Below are 27,156 nucleotides of genomic sequence, written 5' to 3' on the forward strand. Positions count from 1 at the left end.
ATTCTTAATTGTCTTCAACTGCAGACAGCTTTCTATAGGCAACTGCAGGTTTTGCCTATGGTTTGTAGAGGTATGTAGGATCCCCATCCTGCGCCATCCTACCAAATTGAGGAATGACCGAAAGAAAGCTTTCGTTTTTCTCCTCCGTGCTAGGGCCAGCGGTGAAAGAAGGAAAAGAGAAGGAAAAATTTCCTCTACGTATTTGATAGCCGTGCTATCCAAATGTTGTTAGCACGGGATTTTAAAGGAAGATTATAATACAGACATTTAAAACAAAACAATAAAACATGACTTAAAGCTACCTGCCACTGGTATGTCTGGAGTGGTGAGCCGCTGTACTCCCGTGCCTTCTAAAACAGAGAGTAGGGGCGCCTGGGTGGCTCAGTGGGTTAAGCCTCTGCCTTCAGCTCGGGTCATGATCCGAGGGTCCAGGGATCGAGCCCTGCATCCTGCGCCCTGCTCCTCAGGGAGTCTGCTTCTCCCTCTCTCTCCTGCTCATGCTCACTCTCTCTCTCTCTCAAATAAATAAATGAAATCTCAAATAAATAAAGCTAAAACAGAGAGTAAATAAATTCTCCATCCAGCTGTTAAAGGCTACGATATGGAATATGTTCCTGGCCTTGGGGAGAGCTTGAACCATGACAGCTGGAAGCCACCTGAAGGCCTGGAATTGAATTCTCCTGGGTTATCCTGATGTTATTAACCTCTGTCCCGAAGACAGCCACTCTTTCCTTCTACTCCTGGACCGCTGTAGCTTAGCAGGCACACCATCAGTTTAAAAGGCAGAGTCCTGGACAGTAGGGCCTGGGTTTTGGTTTGGTTTGGTTTGATGTTTTGCTAGAGGCTGGATCTTTTCAGAGTCTTCTGTTTTCTTTTCCATTTTCCTTCCACCATGTAGCCCTCTGTCCGGTTGCTTCTCCCCAGGTCAGCTGTCATTACTTTAAAATTGTTTCATGTTGGGCGCCTGGGTGGCTCAGTGGGTTAAGCCGCTGCCTTCGGCTCAGGTCATGATCTCAGGGTCCTGGGATCAAGTCCGGTATCGGGGCTCTCTGCTCAGCAGGGAGCCTGCTTCCCTGTCTCTCTCTCTGTGCCTGCCTCTCCCTCTACTTGTGATTTCTCTCTGTCAAATAAATAAATAAAATCTTTTAAAAAAATAAAATAAAATAAAATTGTTTCCTGTTCATTACAGCCAAGCACCCTTGAAGGGGCCTTGAGCTCTTGGAACCAAAAGGATGGCGTTTCTCACCTATACCTTTTTGCGATTGCACTTTGGCCTGAACTGGAGGCAGGGCAAATGAATGCACTAATGTCTTGGCCATTTTCTCTCCTGAATCTCTGGCCAGTTGGAGTTGGAAAATGCGTATGATTTTTGTTTTGACACAGAAACTTCCAAACCATCAGAATTATTTCCTGCCTATATTCCCGCCCCCCTCCACCCCATGGTGCCTCCTACCCCTGTCCCAGCCCCAGCCTTCACCTGCTATGGTCTTCTCTCCATTTGCTTTCTGAACAGAATTCACTGGTCTCAAAACCAACAAAAGAGCTTTTCTGTCTCATCGGTAAAGGTACGGGATGCCAAATATGTTCTCAGACGCAAGACAGGATGACAATGCGCCTTTTCACATTTCTTGGTGAAGAGCCTAAATCCTTAAAGTAAACTTCATCGGAGCAATTTTATGTGTCCCCAAAAATAAGGCCATGGAAGACATTCAGACCTAGCAGTCTGACAGAACAGGGGAGCTTAGTTTTCCTTGAAATGTTTAGTGGCACAGATAATCAGGCTGTGTGTAGAAAGCTTCTTTTAATGGCATCGTCAGGCCTGTTGACGGAGGCCACTACCCAGAAGACAACCCATCAGCTTGTTGGTACCAAGTCAGGTGACACTTCATAATATGGCCCCATGGAACCAGCCTACCAACTCCTCAGGGTCTGATGCCAAAGAGTGGCAGGGGTGGAACACAGGAGATGGGACAAAGGAGCTGAGTCAGCATTTATTTTCCTGGGCATCTGCCAAGAAACAATTGCATATTTCCGAGGAAGCGCTCACTCTCCCTGAGGGCAGAGAGAGCAAGACGCTTGCCAGCTCTGGTCTTGCCGGTCCCCTCCAGCTGGCCCTTTCTCCTGGCATCATCTGGGAGGAGGAGTCACTTACCTGTCTCATCTCCAGTCACTGCCACACTAGAAATGGCCAGGAGGGCACAAGAATATGAAGTGGGATTTTGTCAGTTGTTCCATCCCATGAATTTTTTTTTTTTTTTAAATTTTGTGTAGAAGGCCTGCATCCACCGGCTGTTATGCTTCATGGCATTGTATTATCTTGTCTCGCTTGTTAGAATTCCCTTGGGAAATTCTCACTCTTTCTTCCAAATTAGATTTCTATTCATTATAAAATAAGAATTTGTCATTTGGTGGTGGAGGGGTTGCGAGTGGGGGACAGTTCAGTAAGAGAGAACTGAAGCTAAGGGTTCCCTGTTCTGCCGTATCTCGTCCCCAGAAGATGCTGCTCTCCAATCCCACCAGTCGGGACTTCACACTAATTTCTATTTATGACTCAGAGCAGGTTATCAGCTCGACTACCCCAGAGTAGCCTGTGAGATAGGTTCATCAATTTCTAGGTCTCTAACGTAGGGTTCTGTCAACCAGCTTAGTCCGTAAGAATGTCTTTGAGGGAAATGCAAGAGTCCTTAGGAAAGCACTAGGATCCCTTTGGCATCCAGGGGCTTAGAAATGCAAGGGATTCCTGTCGATGAGAAAAGCTGCTTTCTCATTAGCAGTGCGTGGGCTTTATACCAGCCTCTTAATGTCTGTGGGTTTGCCAAGTAACGGTGTTCGGTGAGCATTGATATGAAGCTTAAGCCAAGGATCACCAGTGTGAAGGTGCAAAAATAGAAATAATGTTTTTTAGAATTTTGCTTTGGAGAGACAGTCTCCTTTCTGTGTGTTCTTCGCTGTCTTCAGTTTCCTTGAGAGAGGCAAACCACATGCTCATTTCTTCTCTAGAGTCGAACATGACCTCACATGGCTATTTGAAATATATCCCTGTCACGTAAGGAAAGAGCTGCCCGTGTCTGTGGATCCTTCATTTATGCGTTTGTTTTTGGTCGGGGGAGGGGGAATCAGACAGACAAGGCAGCAACTTTCCAGTGCGTTTATATGCCTGAAGGGCCCAGGAGGTGTTTGTGGCTGTATTTAACCAGACATGCACCTGTTCTACAATAAAACCACCTTCACAGGAGATGGGACTCATGACTGAAACTGGGAAATTTCAAGTGTGAGGCCTAAGCCAAAGAACAGAGCACCTACCTGACGTGGTATAGGCTTGAATGTGTTTGCTGTCCAGTGAAGGGGCAGGTAGAGAAACTTCTCATCTTCAGTTTCAGACAGGGAAGTCTCCCTGGAAGAAGACAGCTTCCATCATTCTCTCAACTTTGTGGCTCTGCCGAACTCACTTGGCCAATTGTGCTTCCAGCATTCATGGGCTATTCAGACCATTTATTTTTATTTTTACTCCTGGCCCCATCTGCCAAGCTCGGGCAGAAACCTGAAGATAGATGTGGATTTTATGTTGATGTGAAAAATCCCACTGTGCCTGGCAGGAGAGCTTTCTCAGTCTGCCTGGCAAGACTTTTCTAGCTGAGTAGTCAGGGTGTGGGTTTTTTCCAGTGTAGCAAATCTGTCTTCTCATTTCTGTCCTAATTCTTATTCAAAGAGGCAGGTTCTTCTTCAAAAAAATCCACATATGTAAGAACTAATAATCATTTGGATACACCGGCCCAAGGTACAGGATTAGACAGCATGGGACATCAGCCTGCCTATCCCCTTTCTGGAAGGCACTGCGAGAGCTCCCCAGGCAGTGTGATAGTACGCATGTGTGACTGCCTGATCCGGCATGCGGTGGGGGTCTGGAAAGGCTTTGCCTTAAACTAGGCATGTCTAATAGGGTTTAACGCAACCTGTGAATTTGCCCCTGCACAAGGTCGGCTTGTAGGTCAGTGGAATGCTGCACAAATTGCATTCTCCTCCGGACTATAATTATACCTAGGAGAAAGCTATGTGCTGCCAAGTTCAGCTGACTCCAGATAGGACCAAGATAAACTGAGGGCTTGCGACCATTTCTCAAAAACCAATTTTTAAAGATTTGATAGAAAGCATCTCTTGTTTAAAAAAAAAATAACAAATGACAGCCTTAAGGTTCATGAAGGAGCTTTGTGTAGAGGATGGTGAGAGCAGCTATTATCTGCCTTCCCTAGGAGCTGAAAAAGATGATTTGAAATGGAAGCATGAGGAATTTGAGTCAGATATTAAGTGAAACTCTCCTGTGCCAAAAGTTACTTAATACTAGAAAATGATTTGGAGGACTAGAACAAATCAAGTAATATGCACATGAGGATGAAGAATGAAAAATGGGCATTGAGAGGAGTCCTAGAATAGAGAAAGGATGAAAAATTTAGGCTGCGTTTACAGTCAGCTCAGGTCCCACTGTGTTTGGTGAGAGAAAATGGCTCTAAATATGTGTGCATTGTATGAAGACAACCTTAATAATTTCTGAAAGTATGACCTCCTTGTAAAGGAGGCCCTTTGATTTCAGGGCTTCCCCGCAGGCAGAAGGTCAAGTTAGACAACATTTGTGAATTTCTTCCTAGCTAAGGGTAAATGATCCTCAAACCCACTTTAACCAGTATATGCATTGCATGGGAAAACTTTCACAGGTACTCGTACGGTCTCATAAATATTCTCCGAAGTCTTTCTTGAACAGCATGGGGTGGGATCTTGTCTCCCAAGAGCTTGCCTGGAGAGGAAGTCACATTGGGAGCCTCAAGGCATCATTTTGCCTACTGGCTCCACATACACACGGAAAACTCACATTATGAAGCTATGGACTAATAAAATCAGGAAGCGTTCCAGTGTCCACAGTCAAATGCAGTGCCCTGGCTTCAAGGTCGTCAGCCCTCTAAAAGCCCCTGCTGCTGGTTTATCATAGTGCTGGGAGAACCAGTAATCATGCAGGACGGAAAGAGCCCCTCTCTCTATATGGCTAAGCAGAACAGGACTTCCGGTGGCCTTTGGCAGCTCGTGGTCTGCCGAGCTTATCATCTCTCAAATCTCCTTCACCATTTAGTTCTCTGAACGTGGAACTTGGATTTTTGTTTCAGGAGAAGGGCACTGAATGTAACTTTGGGGAGCAATCAGGTTATCCAGAGGAAGATTGGGCCCCAAACAGCCATGTCCTTCAAAACCCCCATTTTCAAGGAGTCCTGCCTCATATATGAAGGGCATATACGGAGGATCAGATAGGAGGAACAATTAGAATCTCTTTCTATTCACTGATCCCTGTTAATAACTCCCTTGTATCAGACTTGTTTATAGGAGCTTCCCCTTTAAACTAGTCTTTGAACGCCCACTGAGTTTGCATGTTGGGAGTTTTGTTGAATTGGACTGACTGTACTTCAACATTGATGTAAGGATGAGTCAGGGAAGGTCTAGAAATAGACCTTCTGGTCTTCTGACTTTTCTCTTAACAACTGGGTGCCGGACGATGATGCTGATGACTTTTCATAGCCAGCCAAGGGGCTGTGGCAGCTCAGCATGCTAAAGCTAAAAGAGGAAAGGACCCACCGTATTTAAGGCTATAGTCCTTCGCTGCATTTGTATTTCGACTTGGATTATTCCGTTGCTTGGAATCTTTGACTTGGGCCAGATAACATTTAAAAACTGTTAAAATGGCGCAGGATAATAATGCAGAGGCTTGAACAATATGTTGGTGCAGATTAATTAAATTGTTTTATTAATAAATATTTTGATAAACCTTTTGTAATCTTAAATCCTGTGGCTATTTTAAAAAATGTATCAGTTAAATTTCCTACTATAAAAAGGGCAGACAATGAAATATCTGACAATCTTAGGAACATTAGGGTTCTAAAAATTTTCCAGATAATCATTATCATCACTGGTCCACACTGTTCAGTAATACAAATATTTGCTTTCTTCCAAGCCTGGGATACGTTAGAGAAGCTAGTGAGAATAAACACCCCATAGTAGTTTCCTTCTTGTCAGAGAAGAATTCCTGAAGTTTGCTTTATCCATCTAGGAAGTACCTTGTCAAAAAATGTATAGAATGCAGGGACTCCTGGGTGGCTCAGTTGGTTAAGCAGCTGCCTTCGGCTCAGGTCATGATCCCAGCGTCCTGGGATCGAGTCCCACATCGGGCTCCTTGCTCCGCAGGGAGCCTGCTTCTCCCTCTGCCTCTGCCTTCCACTTTGTCTGCCTGTGCTCACTCTCGCTCTCTCTCTGACAAATAAATAAATAAAATCTTTTAAAAAAATGTATAGAATGCAGTAAAAGGAAATGCAGTAATTTCCAGGTAGTAGAGAGTTCTACACAAATTGGATCTGGTTATTTGAAACTTGAGCATGATTCTAAAAAATTATCTTTTTTTTTTTTTAAGATTTTATTTATTTGACAGAGATCACAAGGAGGCAGAGAGGCAGGCAGAGAGAGAGAGGAGGAAGCAGGCTCCCTGCTGAGCAGAGAGCCCGATGCGGGACTCGATCCCAGGACCCTGAGATCATGACCCGAGCCGAAGGCAGAGGCGTTAACCCACTGAGCCACCCAGGCGCCCCCTAAAAAATTATCTTAAAAAGAGTGTAATAACTATTGGTTGATAATTAGGTGATCATCTTTTTTTTTTTTTTTTAAGTCTTTCATCATGTTCTAAATCCTTGTTCTCCTTCCTTCTCTTTATTTTCTCCGTTAGTTTTCTTTAATCTTCTCTTCTTCCTTCCTTGAGCTTTTCCTCCTAGCTACTCTGCCATGAAGGCAAATGGCTCTGATAACAGGTGTGTAGCTGGGTAAGGAACTATGAGATTTGATCACCAATATCAAAAGAGAACAGAGTGTTGGGCGAGCAGAACAAAGTGCTCTATTTTCGTGTCTCTTGCTTTAATGCCCTAGCAATGCATTAGGTCACTACACTTACTTTATAGGCCTCTTGAGTATGAAGTATTGTTTTCTCTGGAAATCCATAGGGGGCCACTAAAGGAATAAAATCTTACAGTATCCTGGTGCTCACAGCCCCCCCAATTTACAACTGTCCATTTGGACTGGCTTGTGTGCAGAGCGAACACAGTGCCTCGTGCACAGTGGGGTACAGTGAAAGGTAGTTCTCATCCCTCTTCTTTCCTTAGAAAATGCCCCCTCTCCGCAGTAATCTCTGTGTAAATCTCTTTTTGCTTTGGGCCTTATTTAATTTCTTTGCTTTGGGGGTGCCTGGGTGGCTCAGTGGGTTAGGGCCTCTGCCTTTGGCTCAGGTCATGATCCCGGGGTCCTGGGATCAATCCCCACGTCAGGCTAACTGCTCTGTGGGGAGCCTGCTTCCTTCTCTCTCTCTGTCTGCCTCTCTGCCTACTTGTGATCTATGTCTATCAAATAAATAAATAAAATCTTTAAAAAAAAAATAAATTTCTTTGCTTTGTACCAGCCTAATAGATCTAGTAATTGGAAAGCATAGTAAAAAGGATAGAAAGACAATCCACAAGAACGTGTGACCAATAACCAAATGTTTAATCTTACTATTAAATCATTAGCAATGTAGAATACATAAAAATCATTCTACCTATCATATTGGCCAAAATCTTTTAAACTGATAATACCTGGAGGGTGAGGGACAAGGAAAACAGCCACTCTCCAGTACTTGTCAGGCGTGTAAATTGGCAGCATCTATTAGGAACAATTTGGCAGTATCTATCAAAATGAAAAATGAACATATTGTTTGAACAACTTCTGTTGTTCTGTAGAAATCTAAGCTCCAGTGATGAAGAACACATCTGCACGGCTGCCTATTACAGCGTCATTAATAATGGGCAAATCTTGGAGAGTTTCTAAATGTCCATCAATAGAGGAATACTTAAATTATGTTTCATACTTAATGTGGCCCTGCCTCTACTGACAGGGAAGATACCAGTAATATATTTACAAAAGAAAAAGAATTATTCTGAACAAGGGGGAAAAGTTGTAGAACAAAATGTATTCCTTATCATTGCACACATGTTTAGCTCTGGAAGGAGACAAACCCCATTACTGTGATGGTAACAGGGCAGTGGAATTGGGAGATGAGAGAATATTTCACCTTTTCCTCTTTTGTTCTTCATAGCTTTTTTTTTTTTTTATTACAGTGAGCATTTGTTCCTTTTGTAATTAAAAATAACACACCCACAGAAAGAGAAAAGATAAAAATAACAGAACTAATATTTCTGGAAATATGACCACTCTCCAAAGACCAAGTTTTGTGCTAATCTTCAGTCCCCGGCTCAACACCTGGCGCATGGGAGTCCCCTGACATGTGTGTTCAACAAAGGTGCCCTTGCCTATTCCAGTCTGTGTTCCCGCAACCACACCAGCCAAGGGTTGGGCAGAAGCTTGTAAAATATGACCAGAGAGCCTACAGAGCACCTCTCTTCCTTTTCCTACTCTTCCCTATTGCGAACCCCACCTCCTCACATCCTGCTCAGCCCAATCGTTAACCTGTTTCAGAAAGATATGAATATGACCTGAAGTCTTGGGCTAGCCTTGTTAGTCACCTGAACTCCTACATGGTCTGTCTATTGGTGTAATGTCCTCCTACATGTGTTTCCTTTTAGTCATTTTACGTATTAGACTGAAGGGTATTTTACAATATATATTCTGCTTTTTTTCTTAACCCCCCCCCCTTTACTCCTAATTATTTCCCTGTAATTTTTTTGGTATTGACCCCCACTTTCTAACTTCAAAATGTATTGCAAACAGTGGTATTCAGAACAGTATGGTACTGGAGTAAAAACAAACCCATAGACCAATGGAAAAGAGTAGAGAACCCAAAAATAAACCCACACTTATATGGTCAAATGACCTTCAACAAGGGTGCCAACACTAAAACAGGGAAAAGATGGGCTCCTCAAAAAAAACCAAAAATCAAAACAAAAAAAAACCTGGATTTCCAGATATAAAAGAATGAAATTGGATCCTTATAGCATAAACAGCAATCAACTCAAAATGAGCTAAAGACTTAAATGTAAGATCTGAAACTATAAAATTCCTGGAAGAAAACTTTAGGGGAAACTGCATAACATTGATCTTGGAAATATTTCCTGAATAGGCCACCAAAGCACAGACAACAAAAGCAAAAATAGACAAGTGGGACTATATCAAAACTGAAAAGCTTTTACCTAACAGAGGAAACAGTAGAGTGAAAAGGCAACCTATGGAATGGAAGAAATTACTTGCAAACCATATATCTGATGAGGTACTAATGTCCCAAAACATATAAAGGATGCCTACAACTCAATAAAAGAGAAACTCAATTGAAAAATGGGCAAAGGACTAGAATAGACATTTCTCCAAACAAGACCTACAAATGTCCAAAGATATGAAAGATGTTCAATATCACTAATCAACAGGGAAATGCAAACCAACACCATAATGACGTATCACCTCACATCTGTTAGAATAGCTATAATTTTTTAAAAAGGAAAAGAAAAAGAGAAAAGAACAATTATGAGCAAAGTTGTGGAAAAATTGGAACTCCTTTTCATTGTAGGTGGGAATGTAAAATGGTGTAGCTACTGTAAAAAACAGAATGGAGATTCCTCAAAAAATTAAAAATAGAACTACCATATGATGCAGTAGCCTCATTTCTGGGATTTATCCACAAGAATTGAAAACAGGAGATAATTGCCCACCCATGTTCACTGAAGCCATACTCACAATAGCCAAGAAGTGGAAATAACCTAAATGCCCATCGATGGATGAATGGGTAACGACAATGTGGGGTGTGGGGGGGCATATTATTCAGCCTTAAGGAAATTTCATCACATGCTACAAACTGGGTGAGCTTTGAGGAAATTGTGCCAAGTGAAATCAGCCCAGTCACAGAAGGACAACTACTGCATGATTCCACTTATATGAGGCCTCTAAAGTAGTCAGGCTCATAGAAGTAGAGAGTAGAAGCCGAAAACTGCCAGGGGTTGGTGGGAGAACAAAAAACGGGGAGTAGTTGTTCAATGGGTATAGAGTTTCTGTCATGTAGTATGAAAAAAAAATCTAGAGATCTGCTGTTCAGCAATGTGGTATAGTCAACAATATTGTACTGAACATTTAAGTACTTGTTAATAGGGTAGATTTTGTGTTATATTCTATTATTATTATTATTATTATTATTATTATTATTATTATTATTAAGCCTTCCAATCTAGAAGGGAGGAAGATATGGGAGGGGAGGGGGAGAAAGGAGGGGGAAGAGAGGAAGGAAGGAAGGAAAAGGAAAGAGAAAAGAAAAGAAATGGAAGAAGCAAAGTAAGAGAGCTTAAGACAGCTTTTGGCTGCTTTTCAAGAAACTTTGTATTATTCCACAATTGAAGAGAAGCTACATGGAAAATTAGAGGTCTATTTTTAAAGGTCTAGTCAGAGGCAGACTGGGAATTTGACACAAACAGAGAAGAGAATACAAATGCTGTGACTCTACCACTGCCTCCCTCCCTTTTGGGAGGTAGCACTACATTTCATACAACTCTTAAGGTTTTAGTCTAGCTTAAGATAATAAACACCTTCTTTTCAAACACTTGTTATGTCAAGTCATTAGACAGAACTTCAAGGATGGCTGACTGTGGTGACATTCTCTCCATATTTCAGCCTGCATGAACACTGAAGGGATAGATACGCTCATTTTCCCCACTGACGGGCAATCTCAGTCTCAGCCCTTTCCTCTTTGTCTTAGCTCACGTCTGATTGCTCTCTGGCCTTCTTTTAATTAGCTATTAGAAGAAGTTGCATTTAAACTTTTTCCTGTAAATAGAATGTGTTATTCAGGGTTTTCGGAACTCTAACTGAAGAGCTTGGTGAATGTTTGTTTGAAGAAACTGTTGCTCCTCATTTGTGATCTTGTCATAAATTGATTTCTGTGCCTGTCTCCTTGATGTCCATGTGTATGCCGTGACCAAGTGTTATCAATAACACTAAGTCTAGTCAATTTCCAAAACCTTTCTTCTTTGGAATTTTCTTTGCAGTTAGTTCAGGTGATGTTTTAATTGCCTTTTCGGTTCTTTTTGGCAACTTACCAAAGTTATTTTTGTGGTGGAATAATTGATATATAACACTTGTTATAGGTGTACAATATAATTATTCAATATTTGTACACACTGCAAAATTATAAACACAATAAGCGTAGTTACCATCACTGTAAAAACTTACAAAACATTGTTTCTTGTGTTGAGAATTTACAGTCTTCAAAACTTTCAAATATGTACTATAGCATTATTGGCTGTAGTCACCATGTTGTATGTTATATTACATGGCTTTTTTATTTTATAATTGGAAGTTTACATCTCTTGACACCCTTCATCCATTTTTGTCTGCCCCCAACCTTCTTCCACTCTAGCAAATATCCTGTTCCCTGTATCAATGAGTTTTATTTTGTAGATTCTACATATAAATGAATTCATATATTTGACTTTCTCTGTCTGACTTATTTCACTTAGCATAATACCCCCAAAGTCCACCCATGTTGTCACACATGGCAAGATTTCATTCTTTTTTATGGGTGAGTACTATTCCATTTATATACAGAACATATCTTCTTTATCTGACATCCATCAGTGGGCACTTCGGCTGTTTTCATATCTTGGCTATTATAAATAATGCTGTGATGAAAATGGGATGTATATATCTTTTCAAATTAGTGTTTATGTTTTCTTCAGATAAATACCTAGTAGTAGAATTGCTGGGATAAGATAACATTGGCTTTAAATGACACATTAGACCAGGTGGACTTAACAGATATACATAGAACATTTCACCCAAAAACAATAGAATGTACAGTTTTTTCAGGCACACATGGGACATTCTCTAAAGTACACCACATGTTAGGCCATAAAACAAGTCTCAATGAATTTAAGAGGATTGAAATCCAATCAAGCATCTTTTGTGAGTACAGCAGTATGAAACTAGAAATTAATTACAAGAAGAAAAGTGGAAAAATCACAAATAAGTGGAGATTAAACAACATGCTACTGAATAACCAGTGGATCAACAAAGAAATGAAAGGAGAAATAAAAGAATACCTTGAGGGGTGCCTGGGTGGCCCAGTTGGTTAAGCATCTCCCTTCCACTCAGGTCATGATCCCATGGTCCTGGGATTGAGCCCCATGTTGCACTCAAAGATAACGAGGAATCTGCTTCTCCCTCTCCCTCTGCCTCTCTCTCCTGTTCATGCTCTCTGTGCGTGTGTGTGTGTGTGTATGTCTGTCTCAAATGCATAAATTAAAAAATCTTAAAAGAATATCTTGAGACAAATGAAAATAGGAATATAACATACCAAAATCGAGGGGATGCTGCAAAAGAATTTTTTAAAAAGATTTTTATTTATTTATTTGACAGAGATCACAAGTAGGCAAAGAGGCAGGCAGAGAGAGAGGGGAAAGCAGGCTCCCCGCTGAGCAGAGAGCCGGACGCGGGGCTCGATCCCAGGACCCTGGGATCATGACCTGAGCCAAAGGTAAAGGCTTTAACCCACTGAGCCACCCAGGTGCCCCCCTGCAAAAGTAATTTTAAGGGGAAATTTCGTAAGGATACAGATCAAAATTCATACCTGAAGGAACTAGAAAAAGAACAAACAAAGCCCAAAGTTAGTAGAAAGAACAAAATAACAAAGGCCAAAGTAGAAATAAATGAAATAGAGACTAAAAAGACAATAGAAAAGATCAAAGAAATTAAGGGGTGGTTCTTTAAAAAGATAAATAAAATTGACAAACCTTTAGCTAGACTCAGCAAGAGAAAAGAGAGAAGGCTCAAGTAAGTAAAATTAGAAATGGAAAAGAAGTTACAACTGACACCACAGAAATACAAAGGAATATAAGAGATTACTTTGAACAACTATTTGCCAACAAGTTGGACATTCTGGATGAAATTGAAAAATCACTAGAAACCAAATCTCTCAGGACTAAATCATGGTAAATCTGAATAGACTAGTTACTAGTAAGGAGATTCGATGAGTAATCAAAATCTGACAACAAACAAAAGCCAAGACCATCTGGGATCACTGTGAATTCTCCCAAACATTCAAAGAAGATTTAATGCCTATCCTCCTTCTCAGACTTCCAAAAAATTAGAGGAAGGGATGCTTCCAAACTCATTTTAGAAGTCCAGCATTACCCTGACACTGAAACCAGACATGGGCACCACCAAAAAAAGAAAATAGCTGCCCAATATCTCTGATGAACATAGATGCAAAAATCCTTGACAAAATACTAACAAACCAAATTCAACAATGCATTAAAAGGATCAGATAGCACAATCAAGTGGGATTTATTCCAGAGATGCAAAGATAGTTCAATATCTATAAATCAGTCAGTGCAATACATCACATTAACAAAGTGCAAGATAGAAGTCATCAACTCAATAGATGCAGAGAAAACATTTAACAAAATTCAACAACCAGATATGATAAAAACTATCAACAAAGTGGGTAGAGAAGGACCACGCCTCAACATAATAAAGGCCACATATGACAAGCCCACAGGTAGCATCATACTCAAGGCTGAAAAGCTGAAAGCTTTCCTCCAAGATCAGGATCAAGACAAGGATGCGCCTCTCTTGCCACTTTTATTCAATGTAGTACTGAAAGAACTAGCCAGAGGAATTCGGCAAAGAAAAGAAATAAAAGGCATCCAAAATGGTAAGGAAGAAGTAAAACTGTCACTTTTTACAGATAACCTTAATTTATATATAGAAAACCCTAAAGACTCTACCCCAAAATTATTAGAACTAGTAAATGAATTCAATGAAGTTTCAGGATATGAGATGAATAGAGAAAAATACATTGCATTTCTATATACTAGCAGTGAATGATCCCAGAAATTAAGAAAATAATCCCATTAATAATTATATCAAAAAGAATAAAGTATCTAGGAATAAGTTTAAGCAAGGAGGTAGGTGACAGACTAGACACTGAAAAGTTTAAGACACTGATGGAAGAAAGACAATTAAATAGAAAGATATTCTGTGCTTATGGCTTGGAAGAATTAATATTGTCAAAATGTCTGTACTACCCAAAGCAATGTACAGGTTTGGTGAGATCCCTATCAAAGTTCCAATGTCATTTTTTTCAAAGAAATAGAACAAAAAATCCTAAAATGTGAATGAAATCATGAGAGACCTCAAATCCCAAAGCAATCTTGAGAAAGAAAAACAAAGCCAAAGTGATTTTTTTTTTTTTAAAGATAACTAAGCTCTACAGACTTCACAAGGACAAGCAAGGACTTGATCTGTCTGGGTCACCTCCATATCCTCCGAGTCCGAAGCTGTGCCAGGCACATAAAAGAGTCACAGCAGGTTTTTGTTGAATGAATGAGTGCATGGCTGGATATTTACATGAAACTTATGTGGCTTTTCTTAATTTTGTATTGGGCTTTTAAAAATCATTTCATTTTAAATTTGTGTTCTCAATCTAAGAATAAGCCAGAAATTGCATTTTTAAAGAAAATGTTTGATTTTATATATAATCTTTTTCTCTGTTGCTTTCATATAAAAAATTAAAAGTCCCAGTACTGACCTTATTTCTTTAAAAAAAAAAAACTCTTGAAATTCTGTATCCCCCAAAAATCTTTCTTTAAGACTAATGCTGACATTATTAAACACATTGGACTAAAACATCAGATTTCCTTTTATCTTGATGAAATCTTGGTATTTACTATATTTTAGGTCTAATAGTTATATAAAAGTAGCCATTCTGAGCAGGGAAAGAAAAGATAAAGGGCTGGCAATAACTGATTCAGGATTGACTGATAGATGGGTAATTAGACCATCTTGGAACAAAGTCTGTTATTCCTTATAGTCAACCAACAAACAGTTCAGCTAGTCTAGTACCATATTACTGTATCTTCACTATATTTTGGTAAGTTTTTAAGTACCTACGTGGAAGGGGAAGCATAGCTGTTTAGTTTAATTTGTATTTTACCCAGCAAAGTGTGTTTAAAAACTTAAGATTTGGTGATATTTTGTGTGCATTCCCTATTGATTTTTGTAGTTGTGTCACATGAGAGAAAATGAATTTTTTTTTCCCCCTTAGTGGCCACTGTGTGATATGTTAGAAGGAACTGATTTGGCTTACTAGGTTTAGAGAAACCGAAACTACAAAAAGCTCTCCCTCCATAATGGGTGATGAGGTATTTGGAGTTTATAAGAAGACTGTAAAGTTTTGACATATCTGTATTATCATAAAAGAACAATTGTAAGAAATTAATATAAAGGCTTAATGTATAAAGTATTGTTTATGTTAAAAATAGCACAAATATGAAGCAACTCAATTCTCCAAGACAGGGAAATTTTATTTAAATAATCTGTGTTAAGAATATATAATATGGGGGTGCCTGGGTGGCTCAGTGTGTTAAAGCCTCTGCCTTCGGCTTAGGTCATGATCCAAGAGTCCTGGGATTGAGCCCCACATGGGGCTCTCTGCTCAGCAGGGAGCCTGCTTCCCTTCCTCTCTCTCTGCCTGCCTCTCTGCCTACTTGTGAACTCTGTCAAATAAATAAATAAAATCTTTTAAAAAAAAGAATATATTATATGAGTGCTTTACATATATTACATCCTGTAATTTTTAGAATAAATGTACAAATTAAATACAGTCAGCCCAACTCTGGGATGAAGAAACTGGCTGCATCACTGGTAGACAGCTGAGCTGTGATCACGCTGATCTTTCCCCTAAACCACTGGGCAGATGACACAGCCAAAAAGACTGGAGGCTCTGAAGTGACCTAAGAAGTAGCAATGTGGAAAGGTGCCAATGATAAGTGGAGAAGTGGGATATAAAATTATATAGACGTTGCAATTATGGTTGTGTTAATAAGTGTTTAAATAAAGATTTCAGTGCTTGTATTAGATTGGCAAAGTTTGGCATGATCTTTCTCCTTCATTTTCTAAAATTTCTGTAGTTGTAGATAAGTCACTTTCAAATTAAAGTATCATTAAAATAGAGTGACTGTAGCATCAGTTTAGTTCCTCAGAGTATCTAAAAATCTTAATGGTTTTGATATGCTTCTAAAAGATTACATGGTCATTTGAACTTGTATCAATTTTATTTTTAAATTCCAGATCATCAAGTTATTAGATGGAAAACGATCTCAAACTGTGGGAATCTTGATATCGAGTTTGCACTTAGAAATGAAGGATATCCAGCAGGGTAAGTCTTCTCCATCACTTTTGTTTTTCCAACTTTAGTATTTTTCAACATTTTATTGTGAAAAGTTTCAAGCCTATAAACAATTAGAACCCCATAGTAAACCCAATGTACCAACTCACTCTTGTTTCATCTGAAATACTGTCCCTCACCAGCTAGACTACTATAAAGCAAATCCTAGACATTTTATAATTCTTCTGTTAAAAATGTCAGAACACTGATAAAAAGTTAAAATAATTCCAGTGCAATTGTCACACATTTAAAATCATTTACAATAATTTCTCAATATCATCATATATGTAGCTCTAATCTCCCCGATTATATATTCACCAATTCATGCATTTGTTTATAATTAGTTTGAATGAGGATCCAAACAACTTTCATGCATTACCTTGGTTGCGTGTCTCTCAGTTTTCTTTTAATCTAGGACTTTCTGCATGCCATCATATTTCTTTTTTTCCTTTGTAATTAACTTTTTTTTTTTTAAGAAACCAAGTCATTTGTCCTGTGGAGTTGCCCACATTTTTGATTTTCTGATTTTATTGCCATATTTTTACTTACTATGTTTTTCTGTCCCCTGTGGTTCCTTATGTAAACTGTTAGTTTGCTCTACAAACTTGATCCTAGTAGGGGAAGACTTCATAAATGCTACTGCATATTATATCAAGAAATACATAATATCTATTTGTTTCTTTATGTTGTTAGTGGACACTAAAGATCTTTGCCTGGATTCATTATTTCATTAGAAGTCTGCAAAATAACGATACACTAACTCCATCACTTCTTCTTCATTAGCTGGAATATTTCTATGGTGAAACACTTTGCTTCTTCATCTACTTGTTTATGTCATTGTTTCTTAATCCCTTCCTTTTTTCAAATGATGCTATTTCAACGTGGTTGTCTTTGGCTCACTTTGAAATACTCACTTTAAAAAAGGAAATTTTACTTACATATATTTTTCTTAGTCTCTAGAAAAATAGATCAAAAACCATCTTACGTTTCTGAAATCTATGTCTTGCATGAAAACAGTACTACTCTTTCTTAGTAGTACAATTACAATTACAATTAAATGTAAATCTTTATTTTGACATGTCATTGATAATATTTTCTGAATAGTAATGCAATCTCCCATAGATGGTTTTGGTAGAATTCATCATGGATTTAAACTGGAGACACTCTCACACCACAGGTTTTTACTGTTGCCTCATGTTTGTTTTACACAGGTACACAGCATAAGACTTGCAGAGGTCCCAAACCAAAGACACTTAGGCACACACTAAGGGTTTAAAATTTTGCTTTATTGCAAGCATAAAAAACTCCCCATAAAATTTAAAATACCCTGAATTAGTTGATGGCCACAGAGGATGCAAACAAGCTGTCTATCTATAATATTTCAGCTTAATTAAGTAAAACTAAATACTGAAGGATAAATAGGAAACCTCAAAAAATCTTGCAGGAGGGGACTTGAATTTGGGCCGGGCAACTAAAGGGATCCACCATCAAAATATGAGAAAGGGATCCTTCAGTGATTTTAGAGGCCAGATCTTCTAGAAGACTTGAATTTCTCATATATTCAAACCAGGGAACAGCGACGTGACCACAAAGGTAAAATGAAAAAAATGAAACAGATAAATCAGCAGGAAAGCTGATAGTCTTTTGTCAGAGAAATGAGCTTTCTGGATGTAGTCTGAGTTTGGAAAGGAATTCTCCACCTCTAGCGGCAGGGTTGTTTCCTAAACCACAGTCTTCTTCTGAGGTTAGATGCCTGGGTTCATCACCATGATGTGCGGAGCCATGGCTAAGAGTTTTCGTACTGGCAACTGCACTTGAGACTCAATTTAGTTCTTTTTAGGCACATCGTGCTGTAGTGTCAGGTTGTCATGAGACCAGAGTCGTCCCGGCCGTGTCGTATTCCAGTTCCCACCTCCGGACTACAAATCTCCTTCCCATGGCACCCCAGCCTCATTGGAGCGAATGTTCATTGTGAGTGAGGTGAGAGGTTAGTTCGGCCCTGCTTTTTCCAGCACTCTCCTCTTGGCAGAAGCATGCTCACGTGAAGCCATGGCGAATTAACATGCCAGCATTGGAAATGTCAGTTGTAACATCACAGTTTTCTAGGACTTGTCATCTAGTTCTTTCTCCTGTTCCAGGCACCTCCATTCCCCACCACAGAGTTGGCTCCTAAGTTCTAAAAAAAAAAAAAAAAAAAAAATCACCTCTATTCCATGTCTTCATTCAGTAATGCATTCCAGATGAATAAAACCCGAGCTTAATTTTTCTTTAGAATCATTTGACTGACACTGGCATCCGAAGGTCACAAGGAGCCCAAGCTGTGTCAGTTACATTTCGTGCTGAGTCTGTGTCTGGTCGTGAATGGAATGCACTTGGCCTTGTGTTGTCGTCCTGCTGAAAGGAGTCCCGGTGCTGATGTTGGCCCAGAACGTGTGCTTTAACGTGAGAGGGGCTGCCGTGAGATCTGACTGGGGCTGGCCAGCTGGCAGCCAGGCAAGGTCACACAGCACATCAGCCCTGGTGAAATGACCAGAGTGCCGAGGCTGTTCTTCAGCCTGTGGTCATATGGTCATCTTTGTTAAAGCACAAAGACAGATGCACTAACTAGCATTTCCCAAACTCACAAGGAGCTGATGTAGAACCCCAAAAGTGAGCATATTCACTTAAGGAAAAGAATTTTCCTTCGCCGCGATGAAACTGTTGATCATATCTGTTCATCACTGCATCCGTATCACTTGCCTCTCCTCTCTCTGTGTATTTGTTTATGCTCTCTTCCCCCTTGCTGGGATGACAGCGTAGTCACCTTGATAATGGTTTTGGGTATGTCCGTGCACATATGTAACCCTCCGTAGCTGGATAATCCACTTATTTCCTGGTTCAGCTCTTAAAAAGCAACCTTGTGGGACACCTGGGTGGCTCAGTTGGTTAAACCACTGCCTTCAGATCAGGTCATAATCTCAGGGTCCCGGGATCGAGTCCCGGGATCGAGTCCCGGTATCGGGCTCCTTATCCAGCAGGGAGCCTGCTTCTCTCTCTATCTCTGCCTGCCACTCTGCCTGCTTGTGCTCTCTCTATGACAAATAAATAAATAAAATCTTTAAAAAAAAATTCTTTAAAAAAAAACAACATTGTCTTCCTCATTTGTAAAGGTGGCCACTCTTCTGTTGTCCACAAGACACTGCCTATGAGCCTATGATGTATATTGAAGAAGTGGGATTCGGAAGCTCTGTACCTCCAGGTCTTACAGAAAGACAGTGTGCTCCTTTATGCCATGTTGCATTTTTTCTAAGAATTTCTCTGATCATTAAGCCTTGCTTACAACTCTTTGGGCTAACATATCATGTATAAAAGCTGCTCTTTTTTTTTTTTTTTTTAGTTAATTGGATTTTTAAAAAGTAGACTGAACCTTAGAATAGATGGAATCAGACTGTCATGTGCCCTACTCCAGTACATTTGGGCAAAACTCTCTTCCTTTTCTCCTGCCTTCCTGCCTTCCCACCCTCAGGAAACATGGATTGAATGCCAGTTCTATATCAGGCCCCATGACTACCACAACACATAAGATCCAGACTCTAACATTCTCAAGAGTGCGCAGGGTGGTGGGAGACACGTACAAGGCAGCTCAATGGGATGATGAGTCTTAAAATGAGTCTTAAAGATAAAACAGTGGTCATCACACACAGAAGGACAAAAGGCAGGTGAATAGGAGGCCTGCTAGAATACACAGATGACACGTGAATGTGGGTTGTTTCAGGGCACAGGGCTAAAAAGGCAAGTGGTATCCAGACCAGGCAGGGCCCTGAATATCATCATACAAACTTGGGATATTATCCCATGAGTAACAGGGAGACACAATTGAAGAGTGTCGGTGCTATGATCTAATTCCAAATACAGAATGCCTCTCGGGCTGTGGAAGACAGACCTCTAAGGTCTTGCATGCTCTGGGCCAAGCTGGTACCTCCAACTTGGCTGGGTTGCACTTGCTTCCTGTCTCACCACACACTAATCACAGCAGTCCTCCTTGATTCCTTAAAAAGGCCAAGTTTTTTCCTCCTTCTGTGTCTTTGAAGGAGTAGCCTTTTTGAACGAGCAGCATTGCACATTCCCTCTGTTTGAAATGCTTTTCCACCCCACTAGACCGAGCTCCTTTTCCTTGCTAAGTTTTGGCACATAGGGTGCCTAAGAGAGCCTACACTAAGTTAATTCTTTGAATCTGCCCTACACCTAATACCTCACTTGCTCCTTACTTGTGTTTCCATTTATACCCATCACCAGAGTATAAGTTCCAAGAGGGAGATTGCTCAGTGATGTGTCCCTAGCACCTTGTACTGTGCCTAGCACCTGGGTGATGGTCCTTGAGTATCTGTTGAGTGGAGAAACAGAAATCATACTGAAGGAGGATCAGTCTGTTAGAAAGGGATTGTGATGATTGAGATAATAAATATGAAGGCCAGAACTAAGGCTGTGTCTATAGAAATATGGGGGAGACCAAAGAAAAGGGCTATTTGGAGAGAGAATTATTCCATTTAGCCACATCAGAGGAAGCAGTGATGGAGAAGAAGTCTTATATGTACCTTGGATTTCTTGCTTCAACAAGAATGTATATAATGAATGGTACCAAAACATAAACTGGAAAGAAAGGAGAAAAAGCATAGGTAGATGATTTGAGCTTGAAATGACTGGAGACATTGAAGCTAATGTGTTCAATGAGCATCTGAAAACTCAAGCCTGATGTGAAGTGGATAGGGCTATGTTGGAGATAGAACATCGCCAAAAAGGTTAACCACTTTTATCTGTTTGTCCCTACCCAAGATGGTGTTGGATATCTTGGAGAAGAAAGCCAAGTCCCTAAACGGACCGAGGTTTGAAGCACTGCATGACTCAGGGCAGGACCTTGGTTGTGGGGGAAAAATGGTTTCAGGAGAACGATCATAACCCCCCCCAGCACCTGTATTTGGTCCAGGAGAAACTCTGAATAACTGATTTACTTCTTGCCGCTTTCCATCTGCTAAACTGGATGACTTGTATTTAAAAGCATTTGGCATCCTTGGACACAGTGACTGCCTACATGATTGCAAATTAGTGTTTTCATTCCACGTTAGTGATTTCCTCTCATTCTTTTCCCAGGGGAGATGGAAAATTGCTGTTGACTGTTCTTGACATAAACCTCTGTATGCCTTGCAACAGACGAGGTGCCAGAAACCTCCTGGCATTCATTTGGAATTTCCCGTACACTCAGAATTTATATTTATAATGTTTAATCTAACATCAAAATAAAACATTTTTTAGCTTAGTTTCTACCAGCCCAGAAACTCAGTTTGGGAGTTCGGTTGCATCAAAGACTATCTTTCTGTTTAGGAATTTCAAATCAAAATGTGAAAGGATGCCAGTGAGTTATGTGCCGGGAGTCTAAAACCCAGATCTGAGAATGCTTACTCGACTTTGCTCCCTTTACCTAATAATTTCTAGAAATTGCTGTCAAGGTTAATGCCGGGTGTCTAAAACAGAATGAATTTTACCAGGCATGTGAAATTCACCATGAATTGTCTAGGATTTTCCTAAGGAACATTCTAGCCTCCTGAAGGCAGGAGGTCTCCAAAGTCTTTATAGGGCACCCCTACCAGTAAAGAGTTTCAGAACATGCTTCTCAAGCTATGTTCTCTGAACCATGTGTGTCATGTAAACGTGTGACAGAACTAATATTCATGTTATAAAACTCATGCCCAAATATGAACTAAAGTGAGATTAATGTTTTTTGCAATGTCTTACTAACTTTAATTTTGATGGCTTTGAGTTTTTATTGGCTAATATCATAAATAGAGTGAAACTCACTATTAACAATAGTGTATCGAAATCTGCATTTCAAATAGTCCCTTGATAAGTTCTCTTATAATTTATGGAGGTCAGTATCTTAGCAAATCCGATTCAACTATCTTTGCTCTTTAACTACTTGCATGGCTGATGGAGAACTTGAACTGGCCATCAAACTGTCTGCTCTGCCATTTTCTTACTGTTGATGGATTATCTTCCAGGGTTTGTCTGCAGGAATCTTTTGAAGGCAACTTTAGTTTATTTTGTCAAGTTTAGTTTAATTAAAACCAGATTTTAGAATCAAAAAACTTCATTTCATGGGGACCCCCCAAAATCAGAGGATGTTGGAAGCAAAAGAACGAGCGAGGATGCCGTGTAAGGAGTTTACCCAGCAAAGGTGATGTGGGCTCCTTACCTGTGGACCTACTAAATGAAAGTGCTAGGAGCAATCAACTTCCTATATTGAAAAATCTCATTAAAAAAAAAAATCAGTGAATTTTTTTTCACAAAAAATCAGTAAATGGAAACAGTAGCCCCAATCCTTCCCTGTGCTTCCCACTTTTTGTCTGAAACACCTGAGCGGCAGGGTTCCCACCCACCCCTTTCTAAGCCACTGTACATTCTTTCACCCCCCGGGGCTGAGTCCAGAAAGCACAGGGTGGCAAGTTTTTGTACTTTACCTTCAGGCAACTGGCTGAGACCATCCAATCTGCCTGGAATGTAATTTTGGCTTAAAAGAACCAGAACTAATGGAAGAACAGAAGCAGCTTAACCCGAACTCTTTCTCATTCCACTGCCCTACAGAGAACAGAGGGGCTGGCGGAGGGGAGGTTTTGTGAATTCCCTGGCTGTGCCCTTCTTTGAGGTTTGAACCATGGACAATTTTTTTTTTTTTTTTTTTTAAAGATTTTTTTTTTTTTTTTTTTTATTTACTTGAGAGAGAGACAGTGAGAGAGAGCATGAACGAGGAGAAGGTCAGAGAGAGAAGCAGACTCCCCATGGAGCTGGGAGCCCGATGCGGGACTCGATCCCGGGACTCCAGGATCATGACCTGAGCCGAAGGCAGTCGTCCAACCAACTGAGCCACCCAGGCGTCCCAAACCATGGACAATTTTAATTGCACCTATAAAATGGCACGGTGGGCACCTTGCAGCATAGTACATGCCCAAACTTGGGTGAGAATTGGGAGTTTTGCTTTATACGATTGAGCGATTGGAACAGATTAGATAAGCATCCCTTTCACGACTGTTGTGTCTTCCACCACCCAACAAGCTCCTGCTCACTGCGTCACTCACATTTGCCTCCTGTTTCCATCACAGCCCGAATCAAGGTCCGCACCAACTAACATGCCGCGCAGGCAGGCATCTGGCAATGTAGGGAAGACTGTGCACATGCTCCCTTGGTCATTCTTGTGCTTTGTGGGTCCGGAGGCAACTTTTGTTTGTTTCTTCATGCACTGTGACTTTTCTTCCCTTTTCAGTCTGTTCTGGCATGTAGTATAAAATTACACTTACTCATATCTTTCCAAGAAAATTTGACTTTATATTACTCTAGAGTTTATTTTCTTTTTATATTTTATATTTTCTTTTTTTAAAGATTTTATTTATGTGACAGAGAGAGAGAGCACTAGGCAGGGGAGCAGCAGACAGGGGGAGAGGGAGAAGCAGACTCCCCACTGATCAGAGAGCCCAATGTGGGACTCAGTGCCAGGACCCCCAGATTATGACCTGAGCAGAAGGCAGATGCCCAACTGGCTGAGCCACCCAGACACCCTATATTTATGTTTTCTTTTAAGACAATGCCTTTTCAGTTTCCACATTTCTATTTTTTAGAAATTCTTCTTGCTGTGATTTTAACTGCAATCATGTTTATTTTTAATAACTGCGAACAACTGGCAAAGATTAAAATTGGGATTGTTTTATTATGCATATTGAGGTAGCATATGAGAATTGAGTTATTAGTGATAAATAATGGTGAGGTTATCAGTGTGTATAATATACAAATGAAATTTTTGTAGCATGGGCTATGTATGGTTCCCACGAGGAGGCTGCTGATTAACATAAAAAGCGTGCAATGCCATTTAGAGACAAATGCCAATAGAGGCTGTTGTGTGTAGATGGTTCACTGATTTTTTTGTTTGTTTTTTTAAGAGGGTGAGGATTTTAGAGGGAGTGATCATTCATAGCCTAACACTTATAAAAGAAGTGCAATCAGGGCACCTGGGTGGCTCAGTCGACTGAGTGCCCGACTCTTGGCTTTGGCTCAGGTCATGAGCTCTTGGGTCCTGGGATCGAGCCCTGTGCCTTCTGCTCCTCTCTCAGCGGGGAGTCTACTTGAGATTCTTCCCCTCTACCCCGCCCCCCACTCACAGGCATGTGCTCATTCTCTCTCTCATAAATAAATAAATCTTAAAAAAAAAAAAATAGAAGTGCAATCATAGTCCAGTAATTTGATTATGGAGCTCAGCTTGGGAAATCCAGTTGTGGGGCTTCATGCCTTGATTTCACCATCTGTACAACTAGGGACAGCAATAGCACCCCTCTCCTGCAAGTAAATGTAAAACACTTACCCACACAAAAAGTGCCCAGTATATGCGGCAATTAATTAATTAAGTATTCATCCCCAGTAAGGTCTGCCTGCGAGACCCACCCTCTGGTGTAGTAGACAGGTTATTTTAAGCTGCTTTAATAATTGGTGTCCTTAGCATTTCATCTGGGTGGAGCTAGGCTTTGTGCTTACCTCTATCTGCACAGGTGTGCCTGGTGCTAGAGGCGGGGCGGAGTGGGCCCTGTAGTGGGAAGAGAAAGGCATATTGACAATGGTGAACAGACCTAGTTCCAGAGTTCTCAGGAGGCAGGCTCTCCCCCAACCCACCCTTCTCCCTGCCGGGTCCTCTTCTTTCCATTCATGCCCAGTTTTATCATAAATTGGTCATCCCTCTCTGTGATGGCCCTGTCCTTATGAGGTGAGCCTGTGGGGAGATGTTCCTGCTGTGCCTTTCCTCAGCTCTCCGATTCTACTTCTGCCTCATTCCATGACCTCCCATCCTTGCGTTTTCCTTGGTAGAGGTCAAGATAGTTGCTCTGTGGGAGTGTTAAGGGGTAGGTTACCTGAGAGGTTTTTTTTTGTTTGTTTTTTTTTTTAAGATTTTATTTATTTTTGAGAGAGAGAACATGAGTGGAGGGCAGAGGGAGAGAGAGAAGCAGACTCCCCACTGAGCAGGGAGCCCGAGGTGGGACTCGATTCCTGCACCCTGAGTTCATGACCCGAGCTGAAGGCAGATGTTTAACCAACTGAGCCACCCGGGCTCCTTACCAGAGAGTTTTAAAAACCCAAAGCTTTCTTTATTACCGTCCCCATTTCATTATCTTTCCCTTACAAGTTGAATGTTAAGGAAGCCCTAAGAATATCAGTAATTTGGGCATAATAGCCAAGTTTTACACTGGCCATTTGGAAGTTAACATTGTTAAGAAAATAATCTCTACTAATAGAGTCAAATAATCCTATTAATCTTTGCTTTCATGGGCTGAGAATAGATCTAGTCCACTTGCAAACAATTTAATAATTAATTTAACACCCACTTTGTGCAAGATGTTCACGCCAACAACTTAAGGAAGGAAACGCAAGGAGGCATAGACTGGGCTGCAGAGATGGGATTTTTAAAATCAACAACAGCCCGGGGCACCTGGGAGCCTCTGCCTTTGGCTCAGGGCATGATCCCAGGGTCCTGGGATTGAGCCCCAGATCAGGTGCTCTGCTTAGCAGGGAGCCTGCTTCCTCCTCTTTCTCTGCCTGCTCTCTGCCTACTTGTGATCTCTGTCCATCAAATAAGTAAATAAAATCTTTAAAATCAACAACAGCCCAAGCCTAGCAAACCACCCCAGCCCTATCTGTCTGTGGCATCTGCCACACCTCGAACAGTTCGATTGACTTTGGCTAAGCCTACAGACTGAGGAGTGTGCCTTTCCTCCCTCAGTCTTCCACATGTCTCTTGCCCAGCAGTGCTCCTTCAGTCGAAAAGAACAGCTCCTTTAAGTAAATGCTTGTTTTTTACTCAGTAGAAGCCCTTCAGACAGCAAGCACAGTCATTTTTTGTTTATTTGCAAATGGTGCATTTGAAGATAGAAAAGTGTTGAGGGGTAAAAATGGCTGGAGGGCTGAGAGAATTCCTGCCTGTTCTCTCTCCTTGCCTTGGTCTTGTGAAAAGCCGCCTTCGACCCAGAGAGGGAATTTCCCTATCGTGTGAGACCCTGACCCCGTGCCTGTGCCTGAAGCAGGCACGTAATTTTTATGTGCGCCTGTTAATTTCAATCGGGGACACTGATCTGCTTTTTGTCCCTGCTGACGGTTATTATATCTTAATGGGCAAAACACTACTCTAATGATCCTTGCGTATGTAATTCTTGGAGTACAGAGCAGGCACCAGAGGACCACATAAAAATGTTTGCCTCAATTTCCCTGCAAAAAAAGGGGCCCAGAAACCAGACTTGACCAAGTAACAGATTTTTAAAGGTAAAGGAACCCAATAAAATTACCAGCTTTTCACAGCGTGTGTCTATTTCCTTTCGACATATTGTGAGGTGTAGGTGAAATATTCTAACTGAACTGACAGTGTGAGTGGGGAGAACTAAGGAGAAGGGGGAGATAAAAGTAAAAACCACCAGCAATGATTGATAGTGCAGTAGCACTGAGTTGTTGGGGTCTCCCCTTTGTGGATTTGACACCTCACCTTTCTGACACCATCTGCAGGCATGTTAGTATAATGAGCCCTAGACAGAGGGGAACAAAAGCTGGCAGGGCTTGAAACTACAGTATCAGGGCTTCAAGGTGTGCTGTAGAATTGTGTAGGCTAGGATTTGCTCCTCCAACTTACAAGATAAAAGGGGTGTGTGTGTGTGTGTGTGTGTGTGTGTGTGTGTGAGAGAGAGAGAGAGAGAACAAGAAAGAGTGCATTTTTTTTTTTAAGTTTAAAATGGAGGGAGCTACCCCATCCCAGGCAACTCTAAGAATAATTTAATCAAGGACGGATTTCTTCTATATTGTAATCCTCAGTTAAATAATTAAATGGGTTCATGTAAGGCTTATAAGTTTGATGATAAGAGCCTTCAAGAATCAGTTCTCTAAGATAC

General features: G+C 40.7%; 1 protein-coding gene across 5 annotated transcripts in view; it reads left to right on the forward strand.

Annotated features, from left to right (window-relative positions):
* The window catches only part of FMN1 (formin 1), a 406,869-nt gene that overhangs the window by 240,973 nt on the left and 138,740 nt on the right, over window positions 1-27,156 (forward strand). For all 5 annotated transcript variants that reach the window (XM_059181089.1, XM_059181087.1, XM_059181090.1 and 2 more), the window contains one exon: window positions 16,120-16,207. In XM_059181089.1, the coding sequence (XP_059037072.1) occupies window positions 16,120-16,207 (88 nt within the window). The remainder of the gene's footprint in view (window positions 1-16,119; window positions 16,208-27,156) is intronic.

Source organism: Mustela lutreola, chromosome 7 (assembly GCF_030435805.1).
Source record: "Mustela lutreola isolate mMusLut2 chromosome 7, mMusLut2.pri, whole genome shotgun sequence".
NCBI lineage: Eukaryota > Metazoa > Chordata > Mammalia > Carnivora > Mustelidae > Mustela > Mustela lutreola.